This window comes from Pseudopipra pipra, chromosome W, assembly GCF_036250125.1.
Source record: "Pseudopipra pipra isolate bDixPip1 chromosome W, bDixPip1.hap1, whole genome shotgun sequence".
Classification (NCBI taxonomy): domain Eukaryota; kingdom Metazoa; phylum Chordata; class Aves; order Passeriformes; family Pipridae; genus Pseudopipra; species Pseudopipra pipra.
This window is the reverse complement of record NC_087580.1, coordinates 64,836,769-64,849,087: the sequence shown is the minus strand read 5'-3', so window position 1 is coordinate 64,849,087 and position 12,319 is coordinate 64,836,769. Positions and strand designations below refer to the sequence as shown.

The 12,319-nt window shown below is 46.8% G+C and overlaps 1 protein-coding gene across 1 annotated transcript in view; it reads left to right on the top strand.

Moving 5' to 3' along the window:
• Nucleotides 1-12,067, top strand: part of LOC135404353 (ubiquitin-conjugating enzyme E2 R2) — a 124,273-nt gene extending 112,206 nt beyond the window's left edge. Inside the window, exon 5 of the mRNA XM_064639081.1 lies at nt 9,046-12,067. Coding sequence (XP_064495151.1) covers nt 9,046-9,265 — 220 coding nt within the window. The 3' untranslated portion in view covers nt 9,266-12,067. The remainder of the gene's footprint in view (nt 1-9,045) is intronic.
• Nucleotides 12,068-12,319: the final 252 nt, after the last annotated feature.

Genomic DNA, 12,319 nt, shown 5'->3' with positions numbered 1-12,319 from the left:
ACTCTGCTAGCTGGATATAGCCCTGTTTGGAGCTATGCAAGGCTGGCCTGAGCTGTGCAAAGAACCTTGCTGGGAGGTTATCTTAGTCCCCTCCATCTCCATTGGCTTCAGTGGAGCTGGATGTATTACATAAACAGAGTATGGCAAACTGGGCAGGTGGGTGGGAGTGAAGGGACAGGTTGCTATCTGTGTCAGTTTGGCCTGGCTCTCTTGCCGAGTCCAAGCTGTCTCCTCCCCCCTCTCACTCTCTCAAGCAAGGGAAAAAAAAAAACAAACCACAGAAAAACCGAAAGAAGTCCGGACGAAACAATTATATCAAAAATATGTATATTACATATATATTTACAATTATATATACAATTTGAATATATTGTACACACAATAGGGAGCTCCTGGGAGGAAAAAAAGGAAAAGGGAGGGGGAAACAGGGATAAAAAAACCCTAAAAACAAATATCCTCCAAATATATCCATTAATAGAGAGCCAGCAAATAAATACAAAAAAAATGAATTAAATACTTCCCTGAACGAGACAGCAGAACCGTGCGAAGCACCAACCAACTCTCCCATGCCTCCCGGAGGGACTGGAGATAACAGCAGGTCTGAGCAGGCAGGCCCTAGCCTATACAAGCAAAGACCGTCTGCAGAGAGACCTGTCGCCTTCAGCCACTGGAAGAGAGAAGAGCCTGAGCTCTCTTATCTGCACCTTTTTATATGTTGTGTTACACTAAAGGATGATATGGAATACTTCCTTAGATTTCTGACTCCCGTTGCTAAGGAAGGCCTAAAAAATCCAAAAGCCAACCCACTACATTCTCCACCCCTTATTCCATATCATTTCTTTACGTAACACCTATATCTCGCGCATATCTATACATATATATATATAGTCCTGTTGTCTGTTGTTGAAGGTCAATATCAACATCAGTTCAGTTCAGATCCTTTGCCTCCTTGGTTACAGTCACAGTTCTGGGTTTAGGACTCGTTTACTGGTCTGGGCCGTCTCATCATCGGACATCATTGGATACTGGTATCAGCTTTGTTCAAGTCTTTCCCATCTGGTGTCTGGTTTCCTGCAAAATACAACTCAAAGCACATAATTAGGTTTTCCCCAAGGTTAAGTTTCCCTGAGGCACACACTGGATCTCTCCATCCTTCCTCATTACCCACCAGGTATTTCCGGACCCTTGAGCAAAAACAATCCCACGAATGGGTTTGTCTCGGCCTGAGGGAGGAGTAATCCAAACAGCCTTACCTAACATACCTCTCAGATGGATCGCTGGAACTTTGTCTCCATCTACAGTGTGGAGGGATTCTGCTTGGGCAGGACCAGCTCAATTGACAGAGCCTCTAGTGTTAACTAGCCAGGTGGCCTTGGCTAAGTGCTTATCCCAGTTTTTGAAAGTTCCCCCACCTAGTGCCTTCAGAGTTGTTTTTAACAGTCCATTACACCTTTTAACTTTCCCAGCAGTGGGTGCATGATATGGAATGTGATATACCCATTCAATACCATGCTCCTGTGCCCAAGTGGCCACTAGATTATTCTTTAAATGAGTCCCATTGTCTGACTCAATGCGTTCTGAAGTGCCATGTCTCCACAGGACCTGCTTCTTGAGCCCCAGAATGGTATTTCAGGCCGTTGCATGTGGTACCGAATATGTCCACCATGGTAAGCACATAGCGTTTACCTTGGCGGGTCTGTGGCAATGTGATGTAATCGACCTGCCAGGCCTCCCCATATTTATATTTGTCCCAACGTCCACCATACCACAGAGGCTTCAACCTTTTTGCCTGTTTAATAGCGGCACAGGTTTCACAGTCATGGATAACTTGAGAAATAGTGTCCATGGTTAAATCCACCCCTCGGTCTCATACCTATCTCTAGGTGGCATCTCAGCCCTGATGTCCCGAAGCATCATGACCCCATCAAGCTAGGAACAATTTTCCCTTTTGTTGCCAGTCTAGGTCTACTTATGATACCTTGACCTGTGCAGCTCAGTCTGCCTGTCTGTTATTAGCATGTTCTTCATTAGCTCCACTCTTGGATGCATGGGCATCTACATGGCGGACTCTCACATTCAACTTCTTCACTCTGGAAGCGATGTCTTGCCACAGATCAGCAGCCCAGATGGGTTTTCCTCTACGTCTCCAATTCATCTTTTTCCACTGGTCTAGCCATCCCCATAGGGCATTGGCTATCATCCACGAATCGGTGTATAGGTAGAGCCTTGGCCATCCTTCTCCTTCTGCGATGTCTAGGGGCAATTGGACAGCTTTGAGTTCTGCAAACTGACTCGATTCGCCTTTACCTTCAGTGGTTTCTGCCACTCGTCGGACGGGACTCCGAACAGCTGCTTTCCACTTCCGGTTTCTCCCTACAATATGGCAGGAACCATCAGTGAAAAGGCCATAGCGCGTCTCTTCATCTGGCAGCTGATTATATGGCGGAGCTTCTTCAGCTCGACTCCCTGGCTCTTCTTCTTCATCTGCCAGACTGAAGTTCCCACCTTCAGGCCAATTAGTTATGATTTCCAAAATTCCAGGGTGATTTGAGTTCCTGATTCGGACACGCTGTGTAATCAAAGCAATCCACTTGCTCCACATAGCATAGGTGGCGTGATGCCTAGAGGGCACCTTCCCTTTGAACATCCAGCTCAGCACTGGTAATCAGGGTGCCAGGAAGAGCTATGCTTCAGTACCAATTACCTCTGAAGCTGCTCGTATGCCTTCATACGCAGCTAAGATTTCCTTCTCCATAGGGGTGTAATTGGCCTCAGAACCTCTGTAGCTTTGGCTCCAGAAACTTAGTGGTCGCCCTCGCATCTCACCAGGCACCTTTTGCCAGAGGCTCCATGAGCTCCTTTATCTCCAGCTGCAGAGTAGAGTACATTCTTTACATCTGGTCCCGTTCTGACTGGTCCAAGAGCCACAGCATGTGCAATCTCTTGCTTGATCTGCCTGAAAGCTTGCTGCTGTTCAGGACCCCATTGGAAATTGTTCTTTTTAAGGGGTCACTAAGTAAAGAGGGCTCACAATCTGGCTGTACTCTGGGATGTGCATCCTCCAGAAGCCTATGGCTCCCAGAAAAGCTTGGGTCTCCTTCCTGTTTGTTGGTGGAGCCATTGCTACAATCTTGTTGATTACGTCTGTTGGTATCTGGCGCAGTCCATCTTGCCATTTCACCCCTAGGAACTGGATCTCTCAGGCAGGTCCCTTGACCTTACTCTTCTTGATGGCAAAACTGACCTTGAGGAGAATCCGGTTGATCTTCTGTCCTTTCTCAAAAACTTCTTCTGCTGTGTCCCCCCACACAATGATGTCATCGATGTACTGGATGTGTTCTGGAGCCTTACCCTTCTCTAGTGTGGCCTGAATCAGTCCACGCCAAATGGTTGGACTGTGCTTCCATCCCTGAGACAGTCGATTCCAGGTGTACTGAACGCCCCTCCAGGTGAAAGTAAACTGTGGCCTGCACTCTGCCGCTAAGGGAATGGAGAAAAATGCATTGGCAATGTCGATGGTGGCATACCATTTTGTTGTCTTGGACTCCAGCTGGTGCTGGAGCTCCAACATATCTGGCACAGCGGCACTCAACAGCGGCGTGACTTCATTTAAGCCACGATAGTCCACAGTCAGTCTCCATTCTCCATCAGATTTATGTACAGGCCAGATGGGGCTGTTGAAGGGTGAGTGTGTTCTACTAACCACCCCTTGGCTTTCCAACTTCCGGATCATCTTATGGATGGGGATCACAGCATCTCGGTTCGTCCGATACTGTCGCCTGTGTACGGTTGTCGTGGCTATTGGCACTTCTTGATCTTTGACTCGCAGTAGTCCCACTACGGAAGGGTCTTCTGAGAGGCCAAGAAGGGCAGACAATTGCTTGGACTTCTCTTCAATCACCGTGGCTACACCAAACGCCCACCAGTAGCCCTTCGGGTCCTTGAAGTATCCTCTTCTTAGGTAGTCCATACCAAGAATGCAAGGGGCTTCTGGCCCCGTCACAATGGAATGCTTTTCCCGTTGGTCTCCGGTCAAGCTCATGTCGGTCTCTACCACTGACAACTCTTGAGACCCTCCTGTCACTCCAGAAATAGAAACAGTCTCGGTACTCTTATGCTCCGAAGGCATTAAAGTACACTGGGCTCCAGTATCTATCAAAGCCTGGTATCTCTGAGGATCCGATGTGCCAGGCCATCGAACCCACACAGCCCAGTAAACCCGATTATCTTTCCTTCTCCTGGCAGAAGGCAGGGCCCCTCTACTGGTCTTGATCAGAGTATTCGTCATTGGACTTTGGCTTCTTAGAGGCCTTTTTGTCATAGTTGAAGCAGACCTCCATCCTCTTGTGTTTCGGTGATTGCAGTTTCTTTTCTAAAAATTCTGTATCTACCACGTAGACAACTTTCTTGTCAGTGTCCTTTTGTTTCAGCTCCCTCACTCTAACTTCGAACTTGGAAGTAGGTTCACCATCCCACTTCATGTTTTCTCCCTTGCTACATAGATATGCCCATAGTTGGTTACGTGACTGAGGCTTAGGGTTTTCTTTCCTTCGACGTGTGAATGACGGAGACCGTGAGCGAGACCGAGACCAAGATCGAGGTCTAGGTCGAGGTCATCTTCGTCGATCCCGCCATGATCGTCCCATTGGCCTTCCTCTCTAATCTCTATAACTTCTGTCATCTCTGTATCTAGGGTCATCCTCATATCTGGAGTATTCATGATCTCTCTCCATTCTTTCCCTATCTTAGGTGGGTCGATGTAGGGGATCAGAGGAGTCTTCCAGATTTTCCGCTATGCTCCGTATCCAAGAACACATGGTGTCCACGCTTTGTTCATCCATCTTTGGATGATATGCGGTTATCAAGCAGTAGGTATATGGTTTAGGGGCACCTTTAATTACCTTTTTCCACATTGGTTGTGTGCAGGGAACACTCTCTGGAACTTGGATGTCATAATTGTCTGGATCAGAATAGATGATCTCCAGCATGGCCAATTCCCGTAGGTATTGGATGCCTTCTTCCGCAGTGTTCCACTTTCTTGGAGATCTCGTCAGATACTCCTTAAATGGGTATCTTTCCCTCACAGCGTGGAGGATTCGGAGCCAAAGACTTGACGCCATTCTCTCCTTTCCCATTTCTTGTTCTATGACACAATCTCAGGCAAGGGATCCCAGTTGTTGTGCTTCATGACCTTCAATCACGTGACTATTAGCCCCATTGTCCCAGCATCGCACCAGCCAGGTGAGGATTTGTTCAGCAGGCAAGCAAATGTAATCTCTTTGTAAATCTCGAATCTCTCTTGGGGTCAGTGATCATGTAATTTCACTTTCTTGCATTATTTCCCGTCCATCTCTCCCACATAGAATCTTTTCCACTTTCCTTTTTACTATTGCGCTCTTAAGCGAAACCGCTCCCGCCTCCTCTTTTATGTCTCGCATGGAGGTGGGGACTGAGCGTGTCACAGGAATGAGCTTCTACGTTGTTTGCCATACCTATTGGGTGGAGGTAGAGAGTAGTCTTTTGGGTGCTGAGATAAGGGCCTCCTCCAATCATCCACACCTCCAAGAGAAGGTTGAGTCTGGAGGGGTAGGGATAATCCTCAGGTTGATGGGAACGCTTTAGCCCCTTCTTTACGTTTTCTGAAACACTGAATATGTAGTCAGGATATAAATCGTAAAGTGACAATGTACCACAGGTCGTTTGTACTGTCTTTGACCTTTTTTCTCTTGATACCACTCTACTTTCCTTTGGACGCACCCCTAGTTCTTTTGGGTGCACCTCTTCTCTTGCAGCCGCTTCTTCCTCTCTGGCAGCTGCTTCTTCCTCTGTTGCGGCTGCTTCTTCTTCTCTTGCAGTCGCTCCTTCCTTTGTCACAGCCGCTTCTTCCTCTCTCACAGCCGTTCCTTCGTCCATTGCTGCCGCTCCTTCGTCCACTACTTCCTGCATGGATGGGATAGGTCCTTCTGCTCTTCCTTCTTTTTCTCCTCTTTCTTCTTCTTCCGTGCGTTCCAGTTGTGGAGATGGGTCTGTAGGTTCTGCAGTCTCTCTTGTCCATGTCTTCTTTTTCTTTATAGGGGCAACAATGACTTTCTGGTTTTTAGCTTGAGTCCCAGTTCTAGTGGACTTAGTAGAAATGGCATTGACTTTAAGCTGTGTTTTGGCCCCGCTTCCTGTAGACTCAATGGGAACACCACTGGTCTCGAGTGGCATAGTTTGAGCTCCTGTCCCAGCCTTAACCCATTGAAAGTGGTCTACGGCAGCTCGATAAGCACTAGCCAGGCCCCAACACAAAGCGGAGAATCGCATATTCCGATCCTCGTAGGAAAAACACCCTTCTGTTAAACAGCAGGACATCTCACTAGAATCAAACATTTGTTCTGGCGTAAACTCCCAATTAATGGGAGATGCCACACGTCCTACTAATTTACCAAAATCTACCCAGGCTCCATGCCACCCGGAGACTGGCCTGTCCGAAGCCCTTTCCAAAGTTCCAGCAAGTCCCTTTGAGGTGCGATCTTTCCTACAACAGGGAAAGTAATACAACACCATTCTTCCAATTTTAAAAACCACTTCCATTACCTCCATCAATAACAGTATCATTGCAACACAATTTAGATAATAATTGGAGTCAATTGTAACCATGGGGATCTCCTTTACCAGGCCTTTGATGTCGAAATTAAGAAAAGTATTGGTAACATTCATCCTCTGGGTCTGGACGTTTCCCTATGGGATAGCCCAGGACACACACAAACATTGCCAAAATCAGAAAGGAAATGGGTAAAATGGCCCTTAAAAGGAGAACCCTTGTGCTATGGGACTGTCAGGCGATGCTGATTTCGGGATCATTGTTATGGTTATCTTCGGAGCTCCTGTGGTAATGGCTAAAGAAGGCAGAGTTAGCACTTCCCATTGTTTACCTTTATTCTTTCTCTGTGTTCCCAAACAAACCCTTGTTTATACAAACAAAGCTTTCTTGGCTGCTTTCCCGGTAATTGTTTTGTAAACAAAAACTGCACTTGGCAGTTTTCCCGGACTCTGGCGGCATTCCCGGACTCTGTTCCAAAAACAATAAATTTGTTTACAAAACAAAACCTGAGCTTGGCTGTCTTCCCGGAAAATATTTTCAAAACAGACCAAACTTAACCAAAACACTCAGCGTTCCCCGTACGGGCCACCAATGAAAAATGTGTGTGTGTGTGTGTCAGTTTGGCCTGGCTCTCTTGCTGAGTCCAAGCTGTCTCCTCCTCCCTCCCACTCTCTCAAGCAAGGGGAAAAAAAACCCGAACCACAGAAAAACCGAAAGAAGTCCGGACGAAACAGGATTATATCAAAAATATATATATTACATATATATTTACAATTATATTGTTGCCGTGAAATTTTGATGCTGAAAAAATCTCCAGAGCAGTTAATTAGGGGTGAGATAAGAAAGGGTTTATTTTGCCAAGGCTAAGATGTTACAAGACGCGCGTCGGCCGTGCCTGAGATGTTACATTTTATCATACCATCCATCCAATCCCAGATGTGTCCACCCTGTGGCCTTTACTCTGGTCCGCCCCGGGGTCCACCCCCTGAGAAATGGGTCTGGGGGTTTTGGGACCCCATGTTCATCCCACCTTCCTCTTCATCAGAGCACAAAGGTTACATAGTTACCTAATTCTTGACCGTATTCTGTGGTTTAGGCCCTGATATGCTGTTCTGCCGACAATCTAGGCCTTGCCTTGACAAAAGACTAAACATTTCTGCTGTGTTCAGGAGTAGGATTGATATAGGGAGCATAGAATGGGGTAAGAGGGTTAAGGAATGTGTAAACAAGGGTGCTAGAGAAAGGGAAAGGGACAAGGGACAAGGGACAAAGGAGGGGGGGGGTTACTGCTTTTGAAACCTACTTATAAAACTTATAAGTCTTACAAATATTAGAAAAATAAAAAAACATTAGGGGCTTAAGGCATCAATATATACAATTTGAATATATTGTACACACAATAGGGAGCTCCTGGGAGGAAAAAAAGGAAAAGGGAGGGGGAAACAGGGATAAAAAAACCCTAAAAACAAATATCCTCCAAATATATCCGTTAATAGAGAGCCAGCAAATAAATACAAAAAAATTGAATTAAATACTTCCCTGAATGAGACAGCAGAACCGTGCGAAGTACCGACCAACTCTCCCATGCCTCCCGGAGGGACCGGAGATAACAGCAGGTCTGAGCAGTCAGGCCCCGGCCTATACAAGCAAAGACCATCTGCGGAGAGACCTGTCGCCTTCAGCCACTGGAAGAGAGAAGAGAGCAAGCTCTCTTATCTCCGCCTTATTTATGTGTTGTGTTACGCTAAAGGATGATATGGAATACTTCCTTAGATTCCTGACTCCCGTTGCTAAGGAAGGCCTAAAAAATCCAAAAGCCAACCCACTACACTATCTGCTTTCCTCCCTGCCAGGAGGCGGCAACAATACACAGCCCAAGTGCTGCTGAGAGGCAGCAGACAGAGCCCATCTTGGGGTGATGAGAAACACCTGCTATCTCCAGGAAGTGCTGGGGTTATAGCTGCATCTCAGGGTGCAGCCACATGCTGACTGCTCTTACCCTCCAGTGGGAGCTCAAGAGATGACAAATGCTTGTGGGAATTGCAGTTTTGAACATGTTGGGGTAGAGTCATCAGTGGTGGAGGATGGCTGTGGATTGCATCTCTGAACCTACCGCAGTAAGTCATCTTAGGAAATCCCTGACCATCCCTTCTGTAGCAAATGTAATGGGATTTGCTCTGAGCTCTGGCAGGTTTCTAATGTGGAGTCCTGCAGAATAATTGATTTCATATGTTGCTGAGAGTGTGTGTGCTGCTAACACCCTTGGAGTGCTTCAAAGCCTAGGCTGCAGGAACTAATGCTGTTTCTAGTGCTGCTTGTGGTGCTTCAGCCAAACATCAGCTCTCCTGTCTCTGAGCTGCCAGGAGGGCTGGACAGGGGCTGGCTGGGAGGTAGGGAGTTGAGCCACGCTGCTGCCAGCACATGGCCCTGCTCATGTTGCTGTATCCTCCTCCCCACAGGAAACAGGTTTTGGCTACCAAAGCTGAGGCTGAGAAGGATGGCGTGAAGGTCCCCACTACACTGGCCGAGTACTGCATCAAAACTAAAGTGCCTTCCAACGACAACAGTTCGGATTTGCTTTATGACGACTTGTACGATGATGACATTGATGACGAAGACGAGGAGGAGGAGGATGCCGACTGTTATGATGACGATGATTCTGGCAATGAGGAATCGTGACCTGCTCCCTCTATGCCCCTGTACTGCCCTGTCAACTCAGGCCAGAAGGGAGCAGTGGTAACCTAGCAGCAGTCCAGCAAAAAAGTGGTGGTGGGAGGGGGGGGATCAAGAAAACTTTGTCTCCTGCTGTCTCCTGTTGTATGGATCTGTTTGCTCCTTTTTTATGGACCTCTTAGAGACCCTCCACAGAATGTCTGAATTCTTGCATTCTTAACCCTTTCATCATTGTATTATGATTTCTTTTTAAAAAAGAAACTTCATTTTCCACTTCTCTATGAAATACAGCGAAACAGGTTTGCTTGTGTTTAGATTCTTGAATTAAATTCATTCTTGCATTGAGATGTTTAATGCATTTAAAGCTGGAACAAACCCATTGGAAGATGGATTTTCAGGTGTTCAAGTGCTGCATTTACTGGGAAGAGCAAATTTCCAGGGTTTAGCTACTCCATTTACAATAATAGCATGTGTACATTCATTTAGCCTTGTGATTGTGGCTTTTCCTTAATGAGGTGTGGGGTGGAGAGTGTAAAGCTACTGTGTGTTGAGCTTGATGGGATATTACTGAAAGGTACAGGAATCTGTTTAGCCTCTTCAAGGTAGGAAATAGCTGGCTCCTGGATCCCCAGAGGACACAATCAGCTTTGTCTCTGAAAAAGGCTTGTGATATGAACCCTAAAATATAAACACTTAACACTTCACATCTGTACAACTGAGCCCTGGGTTGCATTATTTATTTTTTTTCAGACTAGGTTGGGGTTGAAAAAGTTCCATTCTGCTGGAATCTGCTGCCAGCTGCCCCTCTAGCGAGGGAGGAAAACAGAAGTGTATCCCGCTGCCCAGTTGGTCAGCATTCATCCTGAACTTCTTTTCGGCCATGTGAGAGTCCCCTTCCCCAGTGCTCGCTAGTAGCCCTTGCTTCTTCCAGCCCAAGTGCAGTGCTGGCCTGAGCCTTTTTTCTGTTGCTTATGTAGGTCACCTGTTGGTAAATGCAGCTCTGCTGTAGCTCTGTAGGGTTGACAGAAGGCAAAGCTCCCTTTGCTACCTGCCTGGGGCGGCCAGGCTGTCCCTGTGCCTGCAGTGGCTGCTGGGACATGGGGCAGAGGGGTGGATAGGTGCTGGGCTCTCCCCTGCCTGGCTGGCTGGGGCACGGGTGGATGTGTGCAGCCCTACAGGAGAAGGTTACACAGTGTTTTAAGGCTGGGAGAGAAAGCCAGCAGCAGGGTTTGACAGGCTCTTCAGCAGCATGCTTCAGCTGATGCCCTGATCCTGTGTGCAGAATCCTCTTCCACAATCCCTCAGCACCTTCACCCTGTTGCAGTGTGCTCTTGTTCAGCTGTGGTGCAGTGCCCTGAATTCACCTTTCACATGATCCTTGGATTGGCAGCCAGCCATGCCCTCCTGTGCTTAGCCCTGGCAGCTCCAGGAGGAGATTGGAGGTGCTGGCCCTGCTTGGGTGAGACCCTCTGTTTTGACAGGTACAGAGGCAGTCACCCTGATAAGAACTGTAGGCTCGAGAGTAAACTTTGTTTTGTGATAAGCTTGGTGGCTGTGTCCCAGGATGAGGAGTGAGATGAGAGTGAGCAAGATGTGCTGCCTGGAGAGAAGGGGAAGGCAGCCATTGGGGAGGGGAGGAAGGCCTGTGGGGCTCTGTTTGAAGTGAGCAAGGCAGATCTGTTTTCAAAATGTTGCTTGGCTGGGATTTGCTGCAGCAGGAACAGTCTCTACCCTGGGGTGTGTTAGTGTGCATCCCTCTACCCCTGGCAGAGTGAAGGCAGCCCAAGTGGTGAAACCTTGTCCCCGGTGCTCTATGTGATGGTCTGCCCTCCTGCTTGCTTGTTACCTGGAGAGACAGCTGGACCCCTCCTAAAGCATCCCACATGGGCTCCTTCACGTCATCTTTCCATCAAGGACTAACTCAGTCCCTGGTGCTTTTTGGAGCCAGCAGCAGGGCTCCTCTGCATCTAGTTACAGTGTGGGGCACACCTCCATCCCCCAGCTTCATACCAGCCCTGTGAGGGCAGTGCCAGAGTTAGAAAATGAGCCTCTGGCACTCCTGGATGCAGGACTGGTCTCAGGGCCACACTGGGACAGGAACACAGGTCTCCAGCTTTGGGGGGCTGTTAGGGGCATGAAGGAGCAGAGTATGGCAACGCTGGCTGTGCTGATGACTTGGTTTGAAATTATACTGCATCTTTCAGGATTTCCCTTGTATTTTTTACCATCTTCACTGTATACTCTCCAGTGAGTTGTATTTTGAAGCTTGGTGTTGTAAGATGCATTATCATGACTCTTCTATTACCCTTTCTTAAAGACAAAAAGCAACCTATTTTGAGAGCTCTGACAGTAACCAGACTAATTTCTCTTCCCCACTGCCCTGTGCAGTGTCATTTCTTGTTGACTTGATGGTTTCCTTTTTTGGGATACCAACTGAAATATGAGGGTATTGTGTTTGGGGTTTTGTTTGGTTTTTTTAAAACTATTTAAGAAATTGTGGAAAAATGTTTACCTGATCTTTGTATTCTGTTTTTTTCTTAACCTTTTTCTCAGCTCAGCCAGTATTAGTGTTTACATTTGCAACTACCTGCCCTTTCAAATGCAGTTTTCAACCATTCTGAAACCAACAGGGTACACTAGATTTCTTAGTAGTTTTCTAAGCTGAAATCCTAGATGGTTTCCTTTTTTCTTCAGTATAATTTACCAGAAACAATTAACTGATGCATTTTTGTGTTGTCTTACCCTTCAGTAGTTATATTTTGTCTTTTCTGCACATCTGTCTACTAATAAAAATGTGAAATGAAAATATCCCAGTACTGTTACTTCCCTGTTATTTGAGTTGGTTTATTTGCATAGGTTAAAGCTTTGAATAACAGCTGTTCACAAATTCAGTGGTGCTCCAGTATCAATGCCTATACATATACATAAATATCTACAAGGTTATTGGAAAAATAAAGCTGCTGTTTGACAGCTGCCTACACCTAAGAGTAAAGAACAAACTGATTTGGAAAAGCACTTTGGCAAAAGGCCATGGGCTTTGCTGTTATATTTATTTATTCA